Source organism: Phalacrocorax aristotelis, chromosome 15 (genome assembly GCF_949628215.1).
Source record: "Phalacrocorax aristotelis chromosome 15, bGulAri2.1, whole genome shotgun sequence".
Lineage (NCBI taxonomy): Eukaryota > Metazoa > Chordata > Aves > Suliformes > Phalacrocoracidae > Phalacrocorax > Phalacrocorax aristotelis.
Window position 1 is genome coordinate 1,367,906 of NC_134290.1, and position 26,285 is coordinate 1,394,190.

Here is a 26,285-nt window from a genome sequence, read left to right on the forward strand (position 1 = left end):
AATTTCATGCCCTTATGTCATTAAAAACCACCATGTTGAGAGGTGCTTAGACATCACCTGTCCCCTTTACAACCACACTGCAAGTATGGGGAAAACTTAGAGACCCACCCTGGGTGAATGCCTGCCTCCTGAAGCAAGTTCTGCTGTACACGCAGCCTTGCGCACGCAAATGCCGAGTCGGGGCCAAAGCCCTGTTCAAGGGATTGAAGGACGGGTACTGCGAGGGGGTGGCTTCTTTTGGCAAAAAGGTGCTCAAGTGCTGGGGCAAAGTCTGTAAAATTGTGTCACCATCCCTAAAAGGAACAACTGATACTCTTCACCTCCTGATGCCGGCATACCATGCTGCCTTGTCTCCCTTACGTTTTGTGGGGTTGACGTGCAGTCTTGCATGTGTTGGAGGAGGACACCCAACTGCTACCGCTTAGATCTGAGGACATACCTGCAGTCTGGTGGCTCCATTCTCCCACCAAGTCTTCAGGTGACAGCAAACATGGCTGCAGGTTTGGTCGCAACTTCTCCACAGAGTCCTCTTGAGAGTCTTGGGAATGGGCTCCTTTGTGACCATTCCCAGGTTGATGTCCCCTCTGCAGGGTCAGAATGATTCTGGTTTTTTTCCTCACCTGACCTGCTGAGCCCCACTCCCACTCAGACATCCCCTGCAGTCATAAACTTCCTCTCAAAATGCCACAAAAGAAGCAGAGCTTAAGAAATGGCCTCTTTCGTTTCTAGCATGGAGGTATTTCATCAATATTAACGCCCCCATTCTGTGTGGAACAGGAGTTTCAAGTGCAAGCACCTACTTGCAGGTGAAGTGAACTTCAACTTTTGAGACACTCAGCCTAGGCACCTCTAATAAACTGAGCTACTCTTAAATCCATGTAATCCAGTCAGCAAACTAACTGCTCGGAAGGAGCAGCACTCTCAAGTCAATTGCTAGGAAAAGCATCCTGCTAGGAAGGACACTAGACCAGGTAAAAAGGCATGAATTACAGTACAGCATACACGTGGATTGGTCAGCTAGTGAAATACTGCTTCAGACTGGTGGTAAACAGGTCTCGGGCATTCAGAGCCAGTTAATTTGGTCAGCTTTTAAGGTGATCACTAGAACAAGAAAAGAATAGCTCAACCACCAGATGGGCAGTCCAGAAGAGCCATGGGAAAAACCCAGCAATAAGCAGCATGCATGCTGACCGCAGCCCAGTAAGCACACTGGTTTGTCCTTCAGCAACAGACTCACCGCTTCTGCTCCACGTTTCATCTGGGGCGTAAAAGATGAAAGAGACCATAGCTCTGGCCTCTGGAGGGCACGGCGCACATCACGTGTCCCCGGTGGTGCAGCCGGGAGAGCAGCACGTGTGAGGGATGGACAGGAATGAGTGGTCTTGCCCATCTGGGATAGACACATAGAGGTACCTTCTTCTGTATGAGGTGTCAGCATCAAGGTCCCAGTCTGCGCAGAACATTTATTCACAGCTGTTTGCTGACAGGGTGCCTCTGATCTGCAAAGGAAGAAGGACGAGGTCCCTGCACATTGCGACCTGTTGGTTTTCTCCTTTGCACTCGGTGCAAAAAAAAGGGAGAATCCCGTTATTCCCTTGCACACAGCTGTCAGTTGGCTGCTTTACTATGCAGCCAAGTTTTAAACCCCAAGTTAAAAAAAAAAAAAAAAAAAAAGAGAGAAAAGAAAAACACCACAGTGGTTTTAAAAAGAAAGTAACCCACAAAGCAGTTAAGGTTTCCATAACTCCTACCTGCCCTGCTCCAAATCCTCCACATTAATCCAGGCTGAAACAATTTCTTTAGAGCTGTGAATTCAATCCATTAACAAAACCCTGCCTTATTTTGGTTTGGGGATGAGAGAAGAAGGGTGCAGAAGCAGCACTCTCAGATAGGTTTTAACAGGAAATACAGATATTTCCCTTCTCTGAAGCTACTTACAGAACAGTTTCACAAAAAAAGTTTAGTCTGAACAGCTGCTTAAAAGTAATTTCTGCTTTTATAGCACGAGCAGTTTCAGCTCCCTCACTTTCAGGTCTAAGAAGTGATACCATCACTAAAACAAGTGCAGAACACTTAAGACAGTGAAACCACAGCTTAGATGAACAATTTCAGCAGCATAGACTTTTTGGGGAAAGTAAAAATAAAAGAGTAGCTTCTTTTAGAGCAGCAAAGTTGATCCAGGTAAGACAGAGAGAAATAGTCAGTTCTGGCTCTGCATTACCAGAGTCATTAATGATTCCCCAGTAGATTAGTTAAATCCAGGCCAAAACCTGTTGAGGAGCAAATATGATCTATGAGCCAAAGAGCATCCTGCACAACCCAAGCTTCCAAGTTTATGTGACAAGACCGACAGAAAAGGAAACTTGACTTATTAACTAAGCCCGTCGATTCTGGAAATAAGTGATGTGCTGTATCTTTCCCTCAAAATCTCTCACTAACGAAACAAAGGCCTTGGTTGCTATTTAATTAACTTGAGAGTTTCATTATTCTTGTCTGCTTCTTGGGCCCCCCACTTTAAGAAGGACGTGGAACTCCTTCAGCAAGTCCCGCAGAGAGCTACGAAATTGATCAGGGGCTGGAGCATCTCCCTTGTGAGGAAAGGCTGAGAGACCTGGGCTCGTCCAGCCTGGAGAAGAGAAGCCTGAGGGGGGAATCTTGTCAATGCCTATAAATATCTAAAGGGCGGGTGTCAGGAGGATGGGGCCGGACTCTTTTCATTAGTGCCCAACGCCAGGCCAAGGGGCAACGGGCACAAGCTGGAACACGGGAAGTTCCACCTGAACATGAGGACAAACCCCTTCCCTGTGCGGGTGCCCGAGCAGGGGCACAGGCTTCCCAGAGAGGCTGTGGGGTCCCTTCCCTGGAGACATTCACACCCCGCCTGGACGTGGCCCTGTGCCCCTGCTCTGGGGGTGCCTGCTCAAGCAGGGGGTGGGACGGGGTGAGCTCCAGAGGGCCCTTCCAACCCCCACCATTCTGTGTTTCATACAAGAAGCCTGATGTTTTTAAGGTCACCATGGCCCGTTGATAGTATAGAGCAATGCAGAGTCCCATAATTACTGAATGCACAGCATAAAGCCTGCTGTAAGACACCCTCTTTTTCTTTACTTTTAAAAACAGAATTTCTACCTAGTAAAAGGAGGTCCCAGCATTTCCTTGCTTTCTAGAGATTCCAGAAGGAAGTCAGGCCTCCATGGTGGTAACGCTGCTTGTTGAAGAGCATTTCTGAAAAGAGCAAACAGAACCAATAATGCCCCAGATTCATGATTATTTTAAGTGGGCATAAGCTGGCGTTGCAGCTAAAGAAACAGTCCTATTCCATCATTCATCCCTTCTCTGCAATATTCCCCTTGCATGCAATAATGATTTTAAAGATTAAATTTCGACCTGTATTAATGTCACAATGTGGTTCACCATACGAAGGAGCATGCCAGCATGAGGAGTGGCGGAAGGGACAGAACTGAACAAAGCAGAACTGCTTCTTTCGGCAGCATATGCTAGCTTAAAGAAGTGTAAAGCTATCACCTTATTTCCCTATAACGCTCCTGTCCCAGGCTGCAAAGCTTCACAGGAGATTCTTCCTTGCAATTGCCCCCATGATCAGTAAGAATTTTTTAAGGTATAGCTTCCCCAAGAAAAGAAAGGGGCAAGAAGAAAGTTCGGTTTCTACACAGCCAGGATCTTCACATTTATCATTTCATCAGACCTATATATGACTTCACTGGAAAAAAGAAAAGCTTCAGTGACAGCTCTGGGTCACTTGGGCAAGATAAGCTTTCCTTATGGTAAATACATCTTTCAAACGTTTCTCTGCGTAACTGTTCCTATGACAAGTGACCAACACACTACAAATTCAGGGCTGCATAATGAGAATCGCGTAGTGGGAAGTATATAGCTGAGCTGATTCTGCCTGTCATGGATACGTAAGTATAAAAAGTCACAAATTCTTTCATTATTTGTGGACTGATGTATGCATTATGCAGCAGCGCTTGTGTAACTGCAACACCAGCCGTGTGATGCAGGATCAGAGAAAGAGTTAGGGAAATGGCATGGAACAGTCATCAGTGTGAAAACTTGGAAATACAAGAATGACAGAGACACAGACAGACTACATCTATGCAGGGAGAGACAAACTACATATATGCTGGAGAAATGCAGGAGGGACTAGAACTTTACACTCACACATTACTGAGAATCAAGTCTCCATCAGCATGGTGAAATGGTAGACAACTGCTTTTTGAAGGCCTTGGCTCTTCCTCTGCTGAATGTCCTCTTGTCTCAGGGCTGACATCAGACATTCTAAGTGTCACTTGCTTCTTCAGAGACGGTAGAAAACAACAAGGATTATTTAATTTTTCTGAGAGCACCTTCTGTTTCCACAGCATGGCATAACGACACACTGACTGGTGAAGGTTGTAGGCTGCCTGCCGAGACGAGCATCTGATGGCCGAGTGTAGGAAGCAACAGCATGCCACCCAGGTTGAAAAACACTGCAGAAAGGAACTGAGATTTCTGATGACCCCACAGCCACACCAGCTCTCTATGCTAAATTATTACTATTTGGGTAAAGAGAATTGGCTGGGTACTTCTGTGATGAGGCAGGCTGCACATCAGCAAATGGAACAACTAGTGTCTTCGTAACCTGGAAAAGAGCTGGGAAAGCTGCCTAGGAGCAGGAAGAGAGCAATCGATACAGGCATCCCTGTCTTACTTTCCACACACAGTGCTGGGCTGACACTCAAAGGCAGAAGTGACACTAGCCCATATTTGACGGTATAAGTGGTGCGTAAAGCTAAGAGAGGACTAGATGCAGCCTCTAATCCTTCATTCTAGCACAGAATTTAGAGCCCAGACCCTACCTACAGGCAAAGGTTCCATCCAGCTGTAATGTCTATGGTAGGGATTGGCCCGTTTTGAAACAGCTTCATCAGGAAAGGTTCCCAATTAGCAACAGAAATCTGAAGTGCTCTAGTCTTAGTTGAATGAAAGGACAGGATGTTTTGCTTTGAACCACAGGCAAAAAAAAGTGTATGTCAGATCCAAACAAGAGCTGAGATGCAGGGCTCCAAGATACACACACACACACACACACAGAGAGCGGATCAGAGCCCAGTCCTGGATGTATCGGAGTGATTACTTGTGTGTCTCACCTTCAGCTGGCGCTGGGCTTGGAGCTGTCCCTCCAACTGTTTCATGCCAGCAGTGTATCTCAACTCCTGGGTTACCCCTTCTCTCAGAACAGCAGTGTGGTAAACTCCTGTGGCTTTTTCAGTGCTATCTTTTTTCTGCTGTTGCCCCTTGGCAAAGCTGAACCAAGCAGCAAATACCTACAACGTGAACAGCAGATAGCTGTGAGGGTTACAAAGACAGGTTCCAGGCCAGGGACTCCGCCTGCAGAAAGGAACGCTTGCCCTTCCACTGGACAGCAACAGGTAGAGCTACAGCAACAGCAGGACACTACCACAAGGACAAAGGGACAGGGATTTAAGCCAGCCGAGGCTGGATGGGGAAAAAATTGCAAATTTTTTAATCCAATAAGAAGATTTAGGGACAGTTTTCCAGCATCCTAAAATAACATACAGCACCCCAAAGATGAAAGGAAACAGATACTCGCTGTGCACTCTGCTGACTGTAGTCAAATTTGAACATGATCTGCATATCTGCAAACTCACTTGTCTGCCTCTGAAGCCCACATACTCTTACCTTCCTTTGCAATGAAAGGGACCAGTGCCACAATGCTTGCGCCGTCTTCTGCTTTTCCCATTGCTGCTGCAACAGCTGTCAGGGAAAAAAAAATCGCACAGGAACCAGGTTAGAAGTTTACATGTCCCACACCAGAAACGCTAGCCAGAGCACCAACCAAACAGGAAGCGCTGGTGGAGCCATAGCAGAATAACCTGCTCAGTTTACCCAGTGTATGGCAAAGTGTCTCTTGCACTAGTGGAACCAAAAAATCCAGAAAATTTTTAAATACTTTTTTTTTGGCCTCATGTGTAAATGGAATACGAAGGAGAAGGGATAAGGATCAGCAAGGAGCTAGATACCTACCCAGGGACAATTCCTTACCTGTGTCTTCCAGCAAGAGAAGGAAGCAGAGCAAAGTCTACGAGTCATTAGCTCATCTCCCTGCCTCTGTAGCAGCTGTAAGGCAACCAACAGTGAGTCACTTGCAGACAAACCCCACTTATCTGTGCCAAACGCTGCTAGAGCAGATCAGGTACCAAACACCCTTTATCACCTTCCCTTCATTCTGTTGAGGCCACCCTCCCTTCATTCTGCTGAGGCCACCCTCAATATCTAAGTGCCCTATGGTGTAACCCCATTTGCAAATATCCATGAGCCCTGCAAGGATTTAATGAACAGCAAGTGATCCCACATGTGGCAAGCCCAGCTTGTCATCTCTTGTTAAGTCTATGAGTTCTATCAAAGCTTCTTCAGGCATGTTCTTTCCTCCCCCTCAATGCACAAGGCTGTCATGCTTCTCCTCAGCCCAGACTACCATTCCCTTCACCGGGGGACACGGCCTGCTCCTCCACACGCACAACTCCCCTCCCTGGGTCACTGGCTGGGGAGGTCGCTGATCCTTCTCACCATTTTCCTGAGGCATCGCTGGTGATATGTCTTCCATTTCACCAGGTACTTCTGGAGTAGGTGCTGCTGGTGGTGCTGTACTGCCCTGTGCTGCTGTGCCCTCAGCATCAGAGACTCCCTAGTTAATCCCTTCCAGTGAAGAAACAGGGTCTGTAAATGCACTGTGAGAAGATAAATTAAGCAATGCACCAAAAGGAGACTATTAGTCTTAGAGAGTATCAAGTGATCAGCTACTCTCCCACACTGCTTTAGTGATACTTAACACTAACAATACTGAGCACTGACAGTACTCAGCACTAGGAAGAAGGATTGTGAAACACTTCAGGTAACGGACAGTGAGCTGTCACTTGCAAGTCTTCCCTGGTGCCATCAACATTCTTCACAACCCTTTAGGAAATGATTTGCCCTCATTGTGCTTCAGAGTGCTCATGTCAAGAACATGGCACATACCACAAAAATGCTTGCAGAGTTTGAGGGCCTTTCTGTATTAATTACTAGAGAAAGACTGAAGCAGTAATTTGTAAGATTACTTGCATTGCCCTCAAACCAGAGATGTCTGAGCTTCCCAAAATTAGTAATGGAAAATTCCTTTGAGGAAGGAAGTGTTACCATCCCTTATATAGACTAGGAACCATTAGAAAAGCAAAAGTCACACAAGAAGACTTCAACAGATCACTGGAATCCCGAAAGTCATTCCCCATTCTATGGGGACATCCTTGGTAACCTTCACAGACCATCCAGTCATTTCATCTGTACAGATGACACAGAAGACTGGCCTACTAAGCCACGTCCTTCTAAGGATCGTACGCAGACAGCTAAGTCTTTTGGGAGTTCAATATCTCCATCAGCTCACCTATATCCAAATGTTTTCTGGCCTCCATCACAGCTGTCACCTTCTGCTGACGGTAATACACCTGTAGCGAGGCAGTGTATCTCCACTGTAGCAACACCTAAAGATATAAAGCAAACAGGAGACAGGATACAGACTGACACTGCAATGCTCTTTGGAAGGGGAAGCAACGTACTCCGCATTGCTGGGACCATAACCATTTCCATCTGTGCTGGTTTCAGCTGAGAAATAGTTAATTCTCGTCACTGTAGCGCCTGTAGTAGCCAGGGGCCTTTCCAGCTTCCCACGCTCTGCCACATGGGCAGGAGGCCGGGAGGGGCGGGGCCATGGCCGAGGCAGCTGACCCCGACTGGCCAATGGGATGCTCGTTCCATACCACGTGATGCCACGACCCGTACGTTACCCTTCGGCTGTGTCAGGTGTGCTTTGTGTCTGTCGTTCATTCCCCTTCCCCCCGCCTCGGGTCTCACGCCTCTCTCATTGTTTTCCTTTTCACTGCATTATTGGTGCTGTTGTTATCAGTTATTAAACTGTTCTTATCCTGACCCACGGGCGTTACCCTCTGATTGCCTCCCCCGTCCCGCCGGCGGGGGAGCGAGCAAGCGGCTGTGTGGGGCTGAGCTGCCAGCTAAACCACAGCACCATCTCATTTTTCAAACAAGGCTCAGCAATACAGTGCAAGTTTCCTAAAAATTAAATACCGCAATGTTTCAGAAGGTCCCCCTGGCATTTTCCAAGGTATTCTTCTTTCTTTGTCTCCACCCACCCACCCCAACCCCAGGTAATACTACTATGCTGTATTATACTACTGCTTTTCCCTTCCTTCTAGGAAATGAGCAGAAAGAAAGGAAGAGGAAAGACCATGAGCGCAGAGACAACAGTTTCAGAGATGTGTGTAAAAATAAGATGGGGCTCCCACTTTCTAAACCTTTCTTTCTGGCTCTTAGATGAAGTTTTTGGTCCCTCTAATTGCATTACCTGACCCCTGCCTGAACTAGCATCTGTACTTAGACCTTGGTATCTGCTATATAGACCCTACCTTTGACAAAATTGCTCTCCTGTAGTGCTCATCTGCCCGAGTAGTTGCCTTAGCTTCACGTATAAGAGCAAGAGCATTTTCTCTCCATGTACACAGAAGCTGTCTGAAGGCAAAATGTATAAACAATGTAAAAACAAACAAAACCCACTAAGAACGATTCTCACTTGTTCATTTGGTACTTTCCCCACTTGCAGGGGAACCAAAACCAGCTGCCTCTATAAACTCAGTCTTGCATCAAGAACATAAATCAACTTCTGCCCCTTCAGGTCTCTGCTGAAGAGAAGACAGCGCAAAAACAGAACACACCCTTAAACCTACCATCTTAAGCTGAGTCACTCAAGCTCTGCAAGCGACTCAAGTTGTATAGCACTAAAACCAAATTAAGTAGTTAAAACTAAAGGAACTACAATCAATACAAAGTGATACTATCTTTAGTCGCTCTCTTCACTATAATGCAAGACAGCCTCTACCTCTTCCAGGCTGCTTTAATACCATAGCAGTTGGAATCATTGCACTGTAGGGAATGATAGTTTGCTGTCTCTCATGGGACTAAACACAGATAAAAGAAAAGTTAAAGCAAAACAGATGGCAGTCCTGGAAGGGTTTAACTTCTTTTAGCTAGGTGACCTGCACAAAAATAGCAATGCAGAGCAAAGTCAATTCCCAGCACTGAATAATCAAAAATTTACAATGGTGGCAGTGAGAGTCATCTGGCTGCAGTGCAGTCACTTCCCTCTCACACTGCACAAGCAAATATAGGCTTACCGAAGCAGTAGTCTAGTGTGCTGCTTCTCCTTTTCTGCTGCTTGGTACAGAACGCACTGTATGTTACGATGGTAACTCTGCAAGAAAAGCAGTAAGAGGTGAAGTTTCCCTCAAATGCCAGTATCTCTGAGGAGGGAAGACATCTGGAAACTCTTAGTAGCAGCTTAGTAGAGTAGTAGGGGCAGTAGAATGTAGGGAAAAAAATGGCACTACAGCCACTAAAATCAAACACTGTTCTTCTGAGATGAACAGTCATTACACGCTAGTTAGGGCTAGCTATTATATACCCTTCACCAAAGCCACAAGGTTACACTGGTTCTCTCTCTCTCCAAAAAGCAATGCTAGAGCTTATACAACCCTATCTACAATAGCCTCCATTCTACCTTGCACACTTGGTGTGTAATTGCCTAGAAAGAAATAGCGTGGCAGCTCTTCTTTCCCAAAAAGAAAAGGCCATTCCCTCCTACCTTCCAGGCTGCCAAGGTCTTGCCCAGTAACACGTGCCGATAGTGCACGTCTGCTTGCACCAACTTCCTCCATTTCTCACGCTGATGGGCCACATACTATAAGGAGGGAGGGAAAAAGAAAAAAAAAAAGAAAAAAAAAGAAAAAATACATGTACATGATGGAGGAAAAACAGGCAATGGCAGAGAGCAGAGGGAAAAGGACCGTATTCCCAGCCTCTGGGGGAACATCAGTCTTGCTACAATAGGTTCTTACTCAAACTGGTGCTGCACTCTGCTATACCTCCAAAAGGCCTTGGTGAGGCTTTCTTATTTTCATTCTGGCCTTTTTAGGAATCCTCTTGAAGAGTGACGCAATTCACTCAGGTCAACAGCTCCAGACCAACAGACTAGCATCAACTCCAAAATTTCTCATAGATTCTCGAGACACGCTGCAAGGCACATTTAGTGCCCTGCAGCATGGTAAGGAAAGACCCAGCAGGAAAGTGAAGTGCCATCTGATGGGGCCTGCTACGACCTGTACACAGCTACAGACCATACACTACGGCCTTGCTGCAAACTTCTAACTTAAGTAACATTTTGAGAAGGACATACACAGTACTGGTGAGGGACAATTTCATCACACTAACTCTGGTTACATTCCCAGATAAATCTCCTAAACTATAGTCCCATTCTCACTATACCTGGACAAGTGAACAAGAAGTCGAAGAACTCTCCCCTCCTCCCTACACAACTCCTGCCCACGCTGAACTGGTTTTATTCACCCAGAAAGGGAGGAGAGCTTAGGAATGACTAGTGTTTAAAATCAACAATTTAATTTCTAGCCATACAGGTACAAGCAATCTGAACATAAAAAGGATTCAAGCTCTTCTCCATCTGTTAACTCTCACCTCCCTCCACTTGTTCCAAGTCTGCTGCAGACACTTTGAAGAGTAAAATCGTAAGGCTTGCATCTCCTTCAGCTTCCTATAGGAAAAATAATTATTTCTCCTACAATGCACTCCATGTTACTGAACCCCTCTAGCACAGGCATGTGCCTACACTTGCTATTTTCAATAAGTCATTTACTGAGTGAAAGACAAACCAGCAGATTCTAAAGCACAAATAAGGAGTCACTCACTGTGAATTAGATGCTGCTTTATCAAAAGTAGGCCACCACAGGGCCAATCAAGTAACTCTCCCTTTTAAAAAAATCTTCTTACTCTGTTTTTCTCTCCTGAGTATTTTGCTTCCACAGACGGAAAGCCTTTAGCAGCAGCAGGTTACTGTAGTGGTCTCTTGCACGAACAAAGCCCTCCTGCTCCTCCAAACATGCAGCTGCTCTTCTACGCCAGAAGCACCAGAAATAATGCAATAGTTGCCTTTCAAAATGAAATACAGCCTATAACAGACAGAAGGAGGTAATGAATTCATGACACAGGCCAGTTACAAACAACAGAAGACAATTCCTTAAAGGTGACATGCACAGAACTGTCCAATGTTTCTCACATCGAACAGCAGTGGGCACATGTCATCAAAGCCCCTTTGCTGTGAGTTCACATGAACTGTTCTACAGGTACCTATGTGCATGTGGATGGAGAAGCTGTTATCAGAAAACAGCAGGCCAAAGAGAGGAAAAATACAAGCTGATAAGTAGCATGTGAAAGACTCCCGAGGACTGATAAGCTCCAGAAACAGTCCTGTTGTATTCAGAAGGCCTGATAATCTCAGAATACCAGGAGTCAGCCATATCTACACAAGGTCACCCACACATGCTACCATCAACTATTAGTTCTGCAACTCAGACCACATAAAAGCTGGCAGTAGCTGCTATATATAAAGACTATAGGATTATATATACATCTTAGAAAATGAAATATCCGCTAAGGGACTTTCTGGACACCCACCAAGAAGCAACTAGCTTGTCAGTATAGCCCAGCACTTCTTAAATAGGTTGGCATTGACTCTTTATTACTATTACTGTTTCAACCAGGTAACTATTAAACAGACAGACTGCGAGAGAGAGCACACACATATTTACCGGGTTTGGGAATAAGCGAATGAACTGTGTGAATAGTTATCCTCTGATAGTAACAGCTTGACAATTCTATTATTAATAAAATGCTTAACTTAAAAAAAAAAAGGGGTTGGTAAATAGTGGCTGTAATCTGTCTCCCCTAACTTGATCCCCCAGCAGGGAAGAGGGAATTTACAACACCCAAGTCCATCTCATCTAACTGATGTTCACAGCCAGTGGTTAAGAAATCACCCCCTCCATTTCCTAAGCAAGGCCACACAGAAGAGTTACATTTACCCTCTTCTCTCCCATTTGGTATTCTTGCTGCTTGCATGCCTTCAGCAACCACGTGTCAAATACCTGTCTCATCAACACCCTCCTGCAAACAAAAAGGGAGAATGTCAGTGCAGGAGAAGAATCTTACTCAGAATACACGAGACAAGATTAATGAATTTTCTGAAGTTATTAGAACTCCTTGCTTTCATCCAGATCATTCAAATGACTGTTCCGACTTCTGACCAAGTAATTCATTTTATTTGCAAACATACACGGAAAAAAACTCTATAACAACCTTTATTTCTTCTCCACTGTAAATATAGTCCATTCCCTCCTCCCTTGGAAATATTCTGAAAATCCTACTCTACCTTTTTATTTAAAAACAAAAACCCAAAACACAAACCAAATAAACTAATGTAATAGGACCTCAAAAAAAGTTATAACTACAAATTATAAAGAGCAGCACAGTCTGATCTCAGCACTGAAGCGATTCTACCAGAGCCTTCTTTTATGAACAAGATCAGGTTAATTGCCCTCATTATCAAAGCTTCTTTCTCTCTAGATGAAGATAATACTTGCTAGCCGGCCTTCTCCCCAGGCATGCATGAGAGTCATTATCAAATAGCATCCAAAAAATGCAGTTAATATATATTTGTGATTGAGCACTATACATCTCTCACACAGAACAAGCACGTGGTAGAAGCATCCTAAATCCAGAAATCTGAGCCACAGCCTAGTGGAAACAGCAGCCAGTTCGAAATACATCAGTTATTTCCATAATTCAGTCATGTGGGTGTACTAATTAGATTGCCAGCAAGTCCCAGCTCTTCTCTAGTCTAAAGAAGCCTAAAAGATAGTTTGGATTCTTACCAGGTAATTTTTAGTAGGTAGCTGTTACAGCTCATTACAAGTTTATAGGTTGGTAAACAACGTGAGTTAAGTAAGTCTTCCTGCAGGGTACTGACAGTTGCCAGCAAGAGCCTTTGATCTGTAGGCAGTCACAAATCTCAGCTGATGGCTCTTCTGGGGTATCTCATGGGTCTTACTACCAGACACCAGAGTAGGGGCACTGACTTGTGAGACAGCACATGTGTGCATCAGAGACCAACAGGGAAGCTGAGTTCTGGCAAGCTGCCATGAAAGTTCTATTTTGGTCTGGTTGGAAAGCAGCCCCAGACCTCTGAACAAGGAACACAGTTCTTGTATTTTAATTTTGTGTTCAGGAAATAGGACTTCATTTATACTCTTTCTGAAGAGAAAAGATTGCACACAAAAACATTGCTGACCCATGGAATCAAGGTATGGCTACAGAACCAACAAGAGCCTTTGAACCATCTGTTCACCCCTTCCCTGGTGAGAGAGGCATAAGTTACAGCACAGCAGTTCCATGCTCCAGCTCACCTTCACTAAGCTTAACCTCCCAAGACTTTGAGCCTTTTCGCTGTCCTTGTCTCCAGAGGGTAAGCTAATGCACTACAGCTGCACTCTCACACCAGCTGGAAAAAACTCTTAACTGCTTGCAGAAATGCAGCTGCCCTCATTGCTCAGCCTACCCCCAAACCTATTTGTGAATCTCCCAAAAGCAAGCCAATATCCAAGGCAAAACAGACTTCCTGCAGCTTGCTTTTCAACTGTGAAGCCAGGCTTCTGATGACAGAAAGGTATGAGTCTAGAACACAGGGTGTGACCATCCTCTGCTAATGAAAGGTGCAAGGTCCCAAGTCTACCAGGAAAGAAGATTCAATGTTAAAAAAAAATTTGTTCAAAAGGGGACCCATTGTAAGAGCACGCTTCCAAACGTACCCTTTTCCCAAAGAAAACAAACTTTTTTCTTCTTGTTAGTATTCCAATACAGAAAATAGGAAATAAGTTTTAATAGCGTCATAAATCATAAGTCTACCTGAAGAGCCATCGCTGAATCCATGGGTAAGAATACAAGCCCAGGCAAGGCCTTTAAGACATCTCAAAAAAGGCAAACACACTTTTTTTTCCCCCCTCTCTCAATCAGTATTCTCCCCCCACCTCCGATTTCCACAATGAACAAGAACCCACTCTGGTAACTCCTGTGCATGTCTGTGCCTCCATAATATGCCAGTAAAAGTAATTAGTAATATATATCATTCCTCTGATGTAAAGGCTGGTGGCTGAATTTTAAGAGGTGATGAGAACCCATAGCATCCATTTACTTTAACAGAAAACAGAAATGACAAGCACCACTAAAGAAGCAAGATTCCTAGTAATTTCATTCAATTTCACATGGCAAACTTAAATTAGAATAACTCCAGCAGTTGTAATGGATTTATTTTGGCTCAACCACAGTTGTGAAACATAAGCAGTATGATCATTTTGAGTCCAGGTTCTTTCCCTATGAGTTCCACACTAGTCTTGGTGCCAAAATTAAAGCTTACAGACTCATCTTGTTTCTTATTGAATCCAACTGCACTTACTGCAACTGAGACAGGTAACAGAGTAATATTTCTTATTTCTCCAGTGACCTCTGAGCAAAATCAAAGTGATCCTGATGCCAAGCCATCAGGCAACTTGAGAGATTTATGCAATAATTGTGCCCTGAAAATAAAACAAGAATCAACTCTAACTCAGTACCAAGTATATCAGTCACTCTTGTAGTATTAGCCTCTCTTAATCTGGAAAATTTTAATACTTAAAGCAAAATCTGCTGGGAGGATTAAAAGAAATTACATATAAATTTCATTGAGTGAAAGATAATGATTAAGCGACAAGGTAGTTCTCTGAGCTGTAGTAAGATCAAATATCTTTTTGAATGCAGGCTGTGCTAAGCTGATAAAGAACATCACACATAAGCTTGCATGGCAGAATGAAGCTTCCCTTCCTTCTCTTACTACCCTGCCCCTAATTTAAGCCAAGCTACTCCATGTGGTTCACTGCACTAATATACTAACATGGTGACATCTCAACAGCTTTCATTTGTTTGAGAGCAACACCGTAATATTGTGGTTGAAGTGTTTTCAGTTTCAACTCTAGCCCCAGGGTCTGAACCCTGTAGGGTACAGCACACTGCACCGAGTAGCACAGACCTGTCTCATAGAGGTCTCATCCTTTCCTGCTAAGCTTCACCTGAAAATCAAGGAAGTTCCAAGACAACAAAGTTTAGAGTATTCGCACATCCTGCAATTTTGGAACCAACTGAAAGCAGCTTTAAGAACCAATAGACAGAGGAAGTGTAAGAATCCAACATATACCCTTTCAACTGCATCATAACAAACATGTACGCCCCACCAAACTCCACGGGTCAAATTTAAAAGCCTTCCAGCTGCTTTGTTAGTGTTGGCTTATTCCTAGGACTAAATAAATTTAGCTTCCACAAAAAAGTCTTACCTTCACTCCTAGAGTACCTCTAGCAGCAGAGGTAGCATACATGAGCCAGCAACTCGTCCTGCTCCTCCTCAGAGTAAAGCAGCAGTGAGCATTTTGAGCTTTGTCCGTGCTCATGCTGCAACCTGCTGCTCTTACCAGTAAAACATCCGGCTCTTACATCTAAACAAGCTTCAGAGCTAGGCTTAATCAATCTCCCTCTCACATTTCACAGAGAAGTAGGAAATGTAAATTGTCCATTACTCCCAGAAAATATAAGAGCAATTGGCATCAGGATCGTCATGCTCCCAGAGGTATTACCAGATTTTAAAAAAAAAACAAAGGCGCACAAATCCCACAGTTGTACAAATTAATAGTTATTTGCATACCTATAATGGGCACGGGCCACTGTTGTTAAGGCTTGCTGCTGTTCTTCCTCCTTCTCTTCCAAACGGGATTTCCAACAGTTCCAGAACTTCTGCAGCACCTGAAACAAAACAACAAAGACATGAAAAAACATAGACATCGAGGCAGGAGAAGAATGCAAAGAAAGATAATGCTAAATGTGCTACTGAAACTGCATGCTGCAATGGTTGCCTCCTGCGCTGCTTCATATACCAAACCTGTCTCATAACCTGCTGTGAATTTTTCTGGCAAAGGAAAAGTCACCATAAACATAGGAAAACAGAAAACGACAATAACATATCTAAGACCGACAGCTGACTTACACAGGAGATCTTCTGTGGCTATCAGTATTTAGGAACAAAGCCACTGATTTAATAGAAAAGCATTTTGTAGGAGAAAGCGGAAGCCAATAGGACGGCTCAAGAAAAACTAACACAAGAATAAAAAAAAGTCACGCTCACGGTAACTTGATGCTGATGGTATGACAGACTTTTTCTCATTTGCTGCAGACGAGAGTTCACGACATTCTGCCAAAGACCCTTAAACCCAAGTTTCTGTAACAAGAAGAAACGTACACAGCTTTCATGTAATCGGCAAGCACCACTAAGTTTAGAACTGGCTGCTCCCCACAGACAGTCTATGTTTGATGCTACTCCTTGCACTAGCTAAGATTTATGAACTTGTTAAAGGCATGCATCAATTTCCTCTCACGAACTGTCACTTCTCCAGCTAAACTAAAATTTCCTTCCACTTTCCCAGATTTTTATTGCAAGACGCCTAACTCCTTATTCAGCTATCAACACCACTACCCAAGTCCTTTCCCCATTTATCTCCTCCTTCAGTTCAAGCCTCATAACTTGCTCCTTATCAAAAAGACAAAAGATCCCCTTTCCCTTTTAGGTCTCCTCTGCACCAGGTCTGTTGGTCTACAACCCCACAATACCTCGATTCAGGGATGAACATGGTAAATCACATTATGAAAGCATCCTGCCTTAAAGTGCTTTTATAGTCACTAATGTTTTCAATCTATGAGCCAAACATTCTTCTGGTGATCAGCACTGATCCACACTTGAAAATAATACTGTTCTGAAAAAGCTGGAGGTTTGTGCCCACCTTTCAGACAGCCTTCAACGACTTCTCAGTTTACTCACCTACCTGCATATGCAACAAGCTATCTTTGGACTCATGTGAAAAGAAACACATAGAGGGGAAAAAAAAATTCTTGTAGCAAAACAATGTAAGCAGACAGAAACATTTGGGGTGGAGGTGAGAAGGACAAAAAAAAATAATCAGGGAAAATCAAGGGGAAAATGCAATCTCATTGTGGAATGGCCAGGGAGCATGATAGCCCAATAGCATCAAGATTAATCTGCTACTTCACCAGTTTCCCAATTGGAAGACTATTTTGGAGAGCAGCACAGTTTCCCCATTTAGGGAATTCTGGCATTCTGGCAGGTTCCAGAATGGTTGAAATTTAGAAACCTGATGCCCGATGCAAAGTCCCCGTGGCAGGAAGTGGTGCATCCCCCACTTAACACTCTCACACCACTGTTCGTATTAAAGGCACGCCGCCAGTCACCACTGTTCCAATTCTCTCCGCAGCCTCTTCCCCCCGACGCATAACAGTGCTCTTACCAACAGATGATGCCTGTAGTGCTCTTCAGCCAGCTCACACTGTCGAGTCTCTTCTACACACAGTACAACATCTGTCACTGAGTTAAAGTATCTTTTACACAGAAACATCCATCCTGATATATACACAATCTTCTCCCACAGAGGGGCACTAGATCTCCATCTAAATTTGCTTCAGTATTTGAACCTCCAGCACTGCTACCTGCAGAAGTTTTGATTACAATCAAGTGTTTAGATTTTGCTGGCTTATCACAACACCTTTCTGAATCACTGTTAAGTAAGGAATTCCTCCCCAACCTTAAGTTATCTTCTGCAGGCTCTTAGCTGTCAACAGATTAACATGCTGTAATTGCAACACTTTTATTAATTGTTACTATGGCCTAACATACATCTTTCTAATGATAACGTGCTTGCTGTCACCCACACTACTGCACAGCATTACTGCTTATTAACCAGACCTTTCCCCTGCGGGAATGCTTTTAGCCTGTCCCTGCTAGGGACTAAACACAGATTGGATACAATGCTTCCAGTGTGCAAAGGCTCTCCATAAGGCAATCCTTGCAGCCAGTTTTTCAATGTCCTTTCGGTGAGCATGCATTCTTCTCCTGCACTCCCATGACAGCCGCCAGTCGGAGAAACACTGCCGGACTATCCTGCTTTGGTGATGCTCTTGGGCCAGCTCTAGAAAACACACACACAAATTACTCAGGACCTGTTCTGTCCTGGGCTCATTTACATCAGATGAGGCCATGACATTTAAGCCACTGGTTCTGAAGTGACAGAAGCTGTAACACTGAAAAATGTTAACTCACAGTAACACTTAGCTATGGACTGTATCGCAAAAGTGGTTTTAACGTAGTTACATACTGTACTGACTTAAGAAGGGGAAGTTAAAGACACTGCATCACTTGTTCACCATACACAAGCTTGCTTACATTTCAGCATACTCCTATTACTAGTTCCCAGATACCCAAGCTGGATTCTTTACCACTACAGGCAATTCACACAAATGCCTGAACTCATTCCAGTGACTTCAAGGGAAGAAACAAAACAACTGGTGTAATCTTTACCATCCTGTATGAGCTGTGATTTGCCTGATTATTAAGAAAATGCACACACAGATTGACAGATAATAGTCCTGAAGACATCCTTCTCACAGATATCTCAGCCAGAATATAATATGCAATGCGCAAGTTTTTGTCAAGGGAACCGTAAAGCATTTTCTTTTAAATCACATGGGAAGCAAGTGATCTTCCCAGCAGTTCAGTATATAACCTGAGCTAGCCAGGCCTGTAACAGTGTACAGAGCAAGTTGCATCTCATCACCTGCTGAGCAAGCAGAAACCTTGCAGCATCTCCTAGACTAGAAAAAAAGCCATCACCGTGCCCCAAGCAAAGGGGCTGAGCCCTCTTCTGTCCTAGCTCACCATTTTCGCTCACTATTTTCACTCACCATTCTGAAGTTTCTTTGCTTTGTGGAGGTTTACGTATCCCAGCCATGCTTCCATGCATCTCTTCAATTCCCAGTGTCGATGGTGAGTTACTGCCCTGGTCTCCTTCTGCTTGTCATTCTGGCTGTATAAATACAACTCTCGCCACTGCAACCAAGCCTGACAGAACAAGTGAGGACGGAGGGCAGTAAGGGGAAAAACCAGACAAGATTAGGGAAGTAGAACAAAGAAGAGAAGAGAAAGAACACACAGGCAATAAGAAATTCCATGTAAGATCTAAAGGTGAAAGCCGTGAGCAATGAGGTTCCTCTCCAGAAGAGGAAAAAAAACCAAAAAACACTAAACAAACAAAAAACCCATGCTGAAGGAATGTCAGCACAGAAAAGGTCAAAGACAAAGCATGTCGATATCAAACTTCTTTTTTCCTTTTTTTGATACTTTCGCACTTTTTCCATTAAAAGGCCAAAATAGTACTTTCTGGACAACACGGTTTCTTTTAGAGTATTTTTATATATAAGAGAATCACATCTTGAGGTACGGTAAGATTTCCCAAGTCACGAGTTTATCTCCTTAGTAGAATATAGGCCTCAAACACGCAGCATTGCCATCTTACAGCACAGGCCAAATTAGATATCAGGACCTGTTTTTAATGAAATGGACAAAAAGCTACAGTTCCAGTGAAAGAGAGAAAAACACGTGGTTTTCCCTTCAGCTAAGATGGACAATTTACTGAACAAGCTGACAATATGAAATGCTGGATTATGTTTTCTTATGCCAAAACAGAGTTGGACATGCTCACAGAAATTCACTAAGACATAAGAAATGTTTTACAAAGAGATAAGGTGCTGTCTAACAGCCAACCAGTGCTATCTTGCCTCCCAACGGGATAGTGGATGGGACCTCTGTGAAGTCTGGCATTCTAGAGAGCTACGTGCAACTACTCTTCATGGCCTGCTCAAAATACCAGCACTGCAAACTCACACACCTGTTTTCTTTTACCTCTTATTTACCTGTGGCTAGTTTCTCTGGTGGAGAGAGCTCTGACACTTTCACTGTCATCAAGCATTGCATAAGAGTAATAATTTCTTTGGACAGTCTGCTTCCTAGCAAATACAAGACATGGATCCAGTTTGCTTTGCCCAGATTTCTTGTAAAGAAATTTTTCTTTTAAAAAAATTGTTTTGACCTTCTTCATAGCATATCTCAAGTTGGAAGGGACCCATAAAGATCATCAAGTCCAACTCCCTGTTCCTCACAGGACTATTTAAAACTAAACCATATGACTACGAGCAGCATCCAGACACTCCTTGAACTCTAACAGGCTTGGTGCCGTGACCACTCTCCTGGGGAGCCTGTTCCAGTGACACACCACCCTCTCAGTGAAGAAATTTTTCCTAATGTCCAATCTGAACTTCCCCTGACCCAGATTCATTCCATTTCCTCATGTCCTAATGTGTCCTTCCACCATAAGTACTGCAATTTGCAAAGCAAATGAGTGTAAGGCCTATTTTTTATTAATCTGCAACGTTAGTCACACATGTGTGTAACAAACATTAGAAATGGTAGTAGCTGAAGCTCCTGAAACTTACTCGAAATTGCAGGCTCTGGGCCCAATGCTGCAGAGCCAAAATACTCAATTTATGTCTAGTGCAGTTCTGGTAGTGTCGTCTTCTCCACACCGCCCACGATATGCTGCCAAAACAATGTTACAGATATGTTCAAATGCAGGTTCCATAGTTTGGTGAAAAAAATCACCTTCCTCTCACTGGAAAAAGGTATGAAAAACAACCATTTAAATTCACAGTCTATGGGTGTACCAGAGGAATTCAGACATACACGCCCCAAAAAGAAAAAAAAAAAATCAAACATGGAACAAAGTCACTGCAGGAAAAGATAACAGAACACAGGTAAAAACCACAGTCTTACAGTCAGCACCTCTCTGCCTGTTTCCACTCCACTCTTACCGCAAACAGCTTCTTTCCCTGAATGCCAGTGCCACAGACTGCATCCAGTGTTTTGTCCTTTGAGCATCAACATAAACCAGCCAGCACTGCCAAGTCCTAAGCAATTTTTGCTTCTTTGCTGTGCACAACGACAAAAAAAAAATTACACCATCTTAAATTCATGTTAGAAGCTGGCATTTTTTAACTACTCCATACCACCCCTTGTCCCTGACCTCCAGACCCCTCGACCCGCAGTGACACCTCGTGGGAAACCCTGAAACAACAGCCACCAAAGCTGCAGCCGTGACCACCCACCCTGGATGAGGGTCTCACATCGACAAGAGTCTCAGAACCGCTGACAGGACATGCCACTTGTTCAGAGCAGCGTGATTTATCAGACAACGGTACTGCTTTGTCATCAGTGCTTACAGGGTACAGAATTGGATAACAATATTCAGCCTAACAACCTTATTGGGTAAGAATTACAGGATTTTCTTTGGTTTGTTTAAAAAAAAAGTTCATCAGGTTCATCAGTAACTTTTCAAGAGTTATTCCCTAATACAAACAGAGAAATCAACCAGAAGCAAGTCAAGTTTATTTAGCAGGCTGGTCATGCAGCTAAAAACAGAAGTGGTGTCACAAATTCCAGTTTACCACTTTATGCAGTGCACTGCACTTTCTCCTCACAACAGTCTGGCTTGTCAGAACTGACACAATTGAAGCAAAGTTATTAGAAAAAAAAAAAATCATTGATTTTATGCCACTTCATACTTACACTAAAAAAAACCTAACACTTTTTTTTCCTAGTATTTCCTTGTGCTCTGGTGAATCAAGTATTAACCCACCTTAAAACAGTTCACTTTTTTATCTTTTTGACTAAGGAACACACAGCTGCTTCTGCAAGTACTCTGGGCTCACTCAATAAGAATGGAAATCTAGATAGCCTATCCATTTGTTTCCAAAGGTGCCAGTCTACATAACATTCTGAGGTAAAGGGACCAGTTAATTTATTTTGCAAATCAGCACAGAACAAAAACAGAATATCATCTTTAAAAGAGGGTCATCCTCCCGCCTTCAGGTAAAAAGATATTCTGAAACCAAAGGAAGTTGCAACCAATATAGGCAACTTCATCGGTAGGGCAAATCCACTGCAGAACAGAGAATCTACATAACAAGGCAAGGGGCACTTCAAAAGCTTGGGCTTCTTTTCAGTTGCAAGACACAAGCTGGAAGGAATAGTGAATATAGAGAAAATATGTGCAGTTAATAGCACAGGGAATTATCAGCTAATTTCTACAGCCACAGTTGATAGAGAATTCCAATAACACATTGTGATAAAGTTTAAAAAAACACACACAAAAAAAACCCCAAACAATAAAACAAATCAATCCTGAAACCCCAACCAAACCACCCCCCCAAAAACAAACAACGCAATCCAGAGCAGATGGAGAGGCCCTTAAGCTTATTCACTGGCATCCCTAAAAAGCTACGTAGCTACACAGCAGTGCATCCACGGGAAGCCCCCTGCCAGCTTGAGACAGACAACCATCTGTACCTAAAAGCATGTCACTTCCATAGTGTGGGGGAGGTCAACGTGCAAACACATACAAGGGACAGAGATTCCGTGTAAATATTTCCTTTGGAAATTCCCACCTCAGTATGTCCCCAGATAAAGGCAGTTACCATCACTTACCATGAGACTCTGCAACGCAGCATTTGTTCCGCTTTCTTCGTTGCTGGCATACATAGGCTCGCCAAGCCTTGAATATCAAACTGTGGAGTAAATGCCTGAAAAATGAAATAAGTGCCATTCAGAGAAACAGCTACCAATGCCCAAAAGTAGGGTTCTTTCAAGTTCAGTTGCACTCTGAAGATATGTTGAATAGGAATTTTTGACTTCATCCTAAAACAACAGCAACAAAGAGGAAAAAAAGAGGGAAAAAAAATAGGAAAATAAGCAATGAAGACATTGCTTTCGGCCTAGAGGTACTGTTGACGTAACTTGCTTACTGGTATTAACAACTCCTTCAGAACCTACGGAAAGTTTCTCATACTGCTATATACACACAATAATAGGAAGTCATTTCACAAACCTGTAATGGCTGTCTGCTCTGAGGCTGAGCTTCCTTTCTCTGCAAACTGTCCACCACTCCTTCCACTCCGCAAAAGTTTTTTGAAGAATCTTCTGGTCGTAAAAGCATCTGAACAGTTGAAAGATTTGGACATGGGAAACTTCATACAGGTTTCCAGGTTGACCACAAACCAGTTTTAATGAAGATTATGCTACATCTTTTCCAGCCTTGTCTGATTAGCCTAACAGCATCTAATTGCATTTTAAAAGCACTACCCTACTGTGACACTTTATTCCAAGACTCTTGTAAAGCATGACAAGAAGCAATCAGCTTACTGACTGTAAATACTTCACAAAAAGTCAAAGAAGGAAAACCAGATGTTGTTAAGTGACTTGCCAAGTATCAGAGTGCCAGCTGACCTTAGACCTACGAACAGCTTGCATCTTTTATCCTCAGTTCTGTGTTTCACTCAAACAACCAGCACAGTTGATAAATAATGATACATGTATTTTCCTTCCTAATTGTGTTCTTTGTTATTTTAGCACAAAATATTTTTATGTACAAATACCAAAGCTACTTCATATTTTATAACGCCTTGATATTTCCATTGTCTTCCTAGAAACAGCATGCTGATCTTAAGTCATGCCAAATTCAAAATCTTCCCAAAGAACACTTAAATAGGCTTAAGAACTCCTTCAGCTAGTTGCACATCATCTCCATCTATGCTAAAAACAAAGCTGTTCATCTGCTCGTGTACCTTCTTCATCCTTCCGATGGATGCTAAGTCACACACAAAATGGATTCACAAGTCACATATGACCTTCAAATTCTTTAACTGCAGTAGAACAGTCTTGGCTTTTATTCCCAGATTTAATTAACACGTACCTGACCAGGTAAGAAGTGATGCTACGTTTCAACTGAATTGTAAACAACTAAACATTCAAATATAAGAGGGTCTGCACGAGGGAATTAGGATTTTGATCAACTAATTAAAAATACTGGCCATAATCTACTATTTCAAGCAATTAATTATTTTTTTTTTATTTTAAAATATTCTCTCAAGCATTCTTCCACGTGGTCAAGATGACCTGGGCAGCAGCCTAAGAACCACAAAGTCTCATCAGCTGGAATATGCATACTTCCAACAGATTTCTCAATCTCTTTGTATTTGCGAGGGAGAAAAGGAAAACAGAAGGACCCATGAAAACATACAAGCTAACAAACAGAAAGCACACAAGCCCGGACTCGCAACCTTCGATCACAACTATCCCACTAGCTGAACGAAATCGGTCATGTCTGTAATAACTACAGGATTAGGCCCAGGATACCTAGAGGTCCTTCAGTGAAACCCATGTGAATCTTCTCACAAGTTGCAGTTCATAGCTACCTACCCCAAGCCAAGTTGCTACATCATTCCAAGCACTCATGCAGAAAAGAAAACAAAAGAAAAAGGAAAAAGAAAAAAGAAATGAGCTATACTTTTTTTTTTTTTTGACTTGGTGCATTTACAGAACATTGCAAATAAAAGCTATGGAGCCTCAGGGACTCTTAAATCTAAAAAGGCAATTAATTATTGCTTATGTTCCTCGCTGAACTTTATGAAAGGTATTTCCACTCATCCTCCTAAAAAAAATATATATATATATATAATCATCATTGTTCTGAATATACACACAGTCAAAGCAGTGCAAATTCAGTATACGGGATAACAAGAATGGTAAGGTTCACAGGACAGCTCCTGTTTACCAACTAAGGCAGACATAGTCAGAATATACTTGATACAGCATAAGGAAATTGGATAACTAAGGGCTTAATGTTATTCAGACTGTAACAAATGCAGGTCTCTCCACTGGGAACTGCTTCAGTTCCCAAGTGTGTGGCCAAACAAGAATGAACATGAAAATGAAAGCAAAACAAGAAAAGAGAATCAAAGTGTTGGTTTTCAGTAGCTGCCAGAACACTAACAACAGAAACGAATCATCTGCCACACATATTTCAGTGTCAGACAGATACAAAGCATATATAGATACGCATTAAGAACAACAGTGCAAACAGTAAACTGAACTGAATTTCAAGATCCATCTCTAGTTATAATGTTGAAAAATCGTTAGCAGGCATCACAATCATACCCCATCATTTACATTCAGTTACGTACAGTTCAGTTTCATCAAGACAACCGCAATTCCTACGAATTTAGTTAGTAAAGATTAACCATGATTATTAAAAACCAGCAAAAAGCAGGAGGAAGAAGAATATTCAAAGGAAACCTTTAAGTGATCTGAAAAGACATCCAAATATTTTCTTGGCAGCCAGTACTTTCTTAGCCCAATGGTACAGCACTAAACCATTAAAAAAAAAAAAATCTGTACTTTTATCTACCTGGCTTTGGAAGGGAGAGCTTGTCCAAATGTCTTTTTTGCCCACAGACAGAAGAATTTCCTTGCTAGATATCTAGAATATAAAGAAAGGTTAGTTGCTTCTGTACTCTTCCTCTGTTAACTCCCAGACAGCAGTAAAGACTGCTTTTATGCTAGTTTCAGTAATAAAATTAAGGGTCTGGTTTCCAGAGACCAACACGTATATGAAATCCTTACACCCTAAAATGAGTACCTTTAATAGGACTATTCACCAAGCATAAACAGAGGCCGAAGCATCATTGCAAGACTTGATCTGGGACGTACTTCTCTATGAAACCTCAGCGCCCACTTAGACCCAGTGACACTGATGAGCAGGCTGCCAATTAACTGGGGAGCCTTTTTGTGATTTAGAAGCAGTACCGTGACTGTTTCCCTGAAGTCAGCAGGCTGAGTCAGAGTTGCTTCCAGAACACTTGAGCCAATCTAATGTTTACCCCTGCCTGAAACCAGCAGATCTTCCTTCTTCTTATGTCCCCACAGCAGTTCCCCTCCTCAGCGAGCTTCTGCTAGTACCAGTTCAACTAATCTGTGACTGTAATACTATCACCCTTTCCCTCCTTTGTTTTCAAACGGATTTAAGAGTTAACTGACTCACAGAAGGCCCCAATAAGCACCCAAGTCATGGCAAGGTAATCCCCCTCCCACGCGTGCACACACAGCCTGCCCTTCCAGGAAAGATTTGAATGTGTTTTTCTGCCCTTTATTCTCGAACCTATCAAGGTATTCTGTCTATCGCTGAACAAACTCTTTTCAGGACTAGGGAACTGAAGTGAGACTTTTCCATTTTAACATGAAATGCACTTATATATACAGTTCTTTTATAATTAACTCTTTCCTAGTTTTGCTCATATTTGAATTAAATGTGCTGCTGCTTTAGAAACCACCCTAAAAATCCCTTCCTCTTTTTTATATCTTCATCATTAAAAAGAAAAATCAGGCATATTTTCCATCACACAGTTTACTTTCACTTGTAGTCCTAATCTGAAAAACAACAAGTACCTTTTTATGAACTGTAAGTATTTTGTCTCAGTCATTTTCTGACAACAATGAC

General features: G+C 42.9%; 1 protein-coding gene across 6 annotated transcripts in view; it reads right to left on the reverse strand.

The window, feature by feature from the left end:
• The window catches only part of SFI1 (SFI1 centrin binding protein), a 30,451-nt gene that overhangs the window by 1,989 nt on the left and 2,177 nt on the right, over positions 1–26,285 (reverse strand). For 2 of the 6 annotated variants that reach the window (XM_075110093.1, XM_075110092.1), the window contains exons 3-27: positions 25,197–25,268; positions 22,839–22,946; positions 22,439–22,533; positions 20,767–20,884; positions 20,392–20,494; positions 18,805–18,961; positions 17,871–18,032; positions 17,355–17,425; positions 16,181–16,273; positions 15,704–15,801; positions 12,003–12,084; positions 10,912–11,090; positions 10,600–10,675; positions 9,713–9,808; positions 9,246–9,322; positions 8,481–8,583; positions 7,445–7,541; positions 6,592–6,752; positions 6,067–6,141; positions 5,704–5,778; positions 5,151–5,327; positions 4,183–4,316; positions 3,130–3,225; positions 1,238–1,499; positions 440–584 (exon numbers count right to left, since the gene is read on the reverse strand). In XM_075110093.1, coding sequence (XP_074966194.1) covers positions 440–584; positions 1,238–1,499; positions 3,130–3,225; positions 4,183–4,316; positions 5,151–5,327; positions 5,704–5,778; positions 6,067–6,141; positions 6,592–6,752; positions 7,445–7,541; positions 8,481–8,583; positions 9,246–9,322; positions 9,713–9,808; positions 10,600–10,675; positions 10,912–11,090; positions 12,003–12,084; positions 15,704–15,801; positions 16,181–16,273; positions 17,355–17,425; positions 17,871–18,032; positions 18,805–18,961; positions 20,392–20,494; positions 20,767–20,884; positions 22,439–22,533; positions 22,839–22,946; positions 25,197–25,268 — 2,912 coding nt within the window. The remainder of the gene's footprint in view (positions 1–439; positions 585–1,237; positions 1,500–3,129; positions 3,226–4,182; positions 4,317–5,150; positions 5,328–5,703; positions 5,779–6,066; positions 6,142–6,591; positions 6,753–7,444; positions 7,542–8,480; positions 8,584–9,245; positions 9,323–9,712; positions 9,809–10,599; positions 10,676–10,911; positions 11,091–12,002; positions 12,085–15,703; positions 15,802–16,180; positions 16,274–17,354; positions 17,426–17,870; positions 18,033–18,804; positions 18,962–20,391; positions 20,495–20,766; positions 20,885–22,438; positions 22,534–22,838; positions 22,947–25,196; positions 25,269–26,285) is intronic. The other 4 variants (XR_012663194.1, XM_075110094.1, XM_075110096.1 and 1 more) reach the window with 4 other exon arrangements.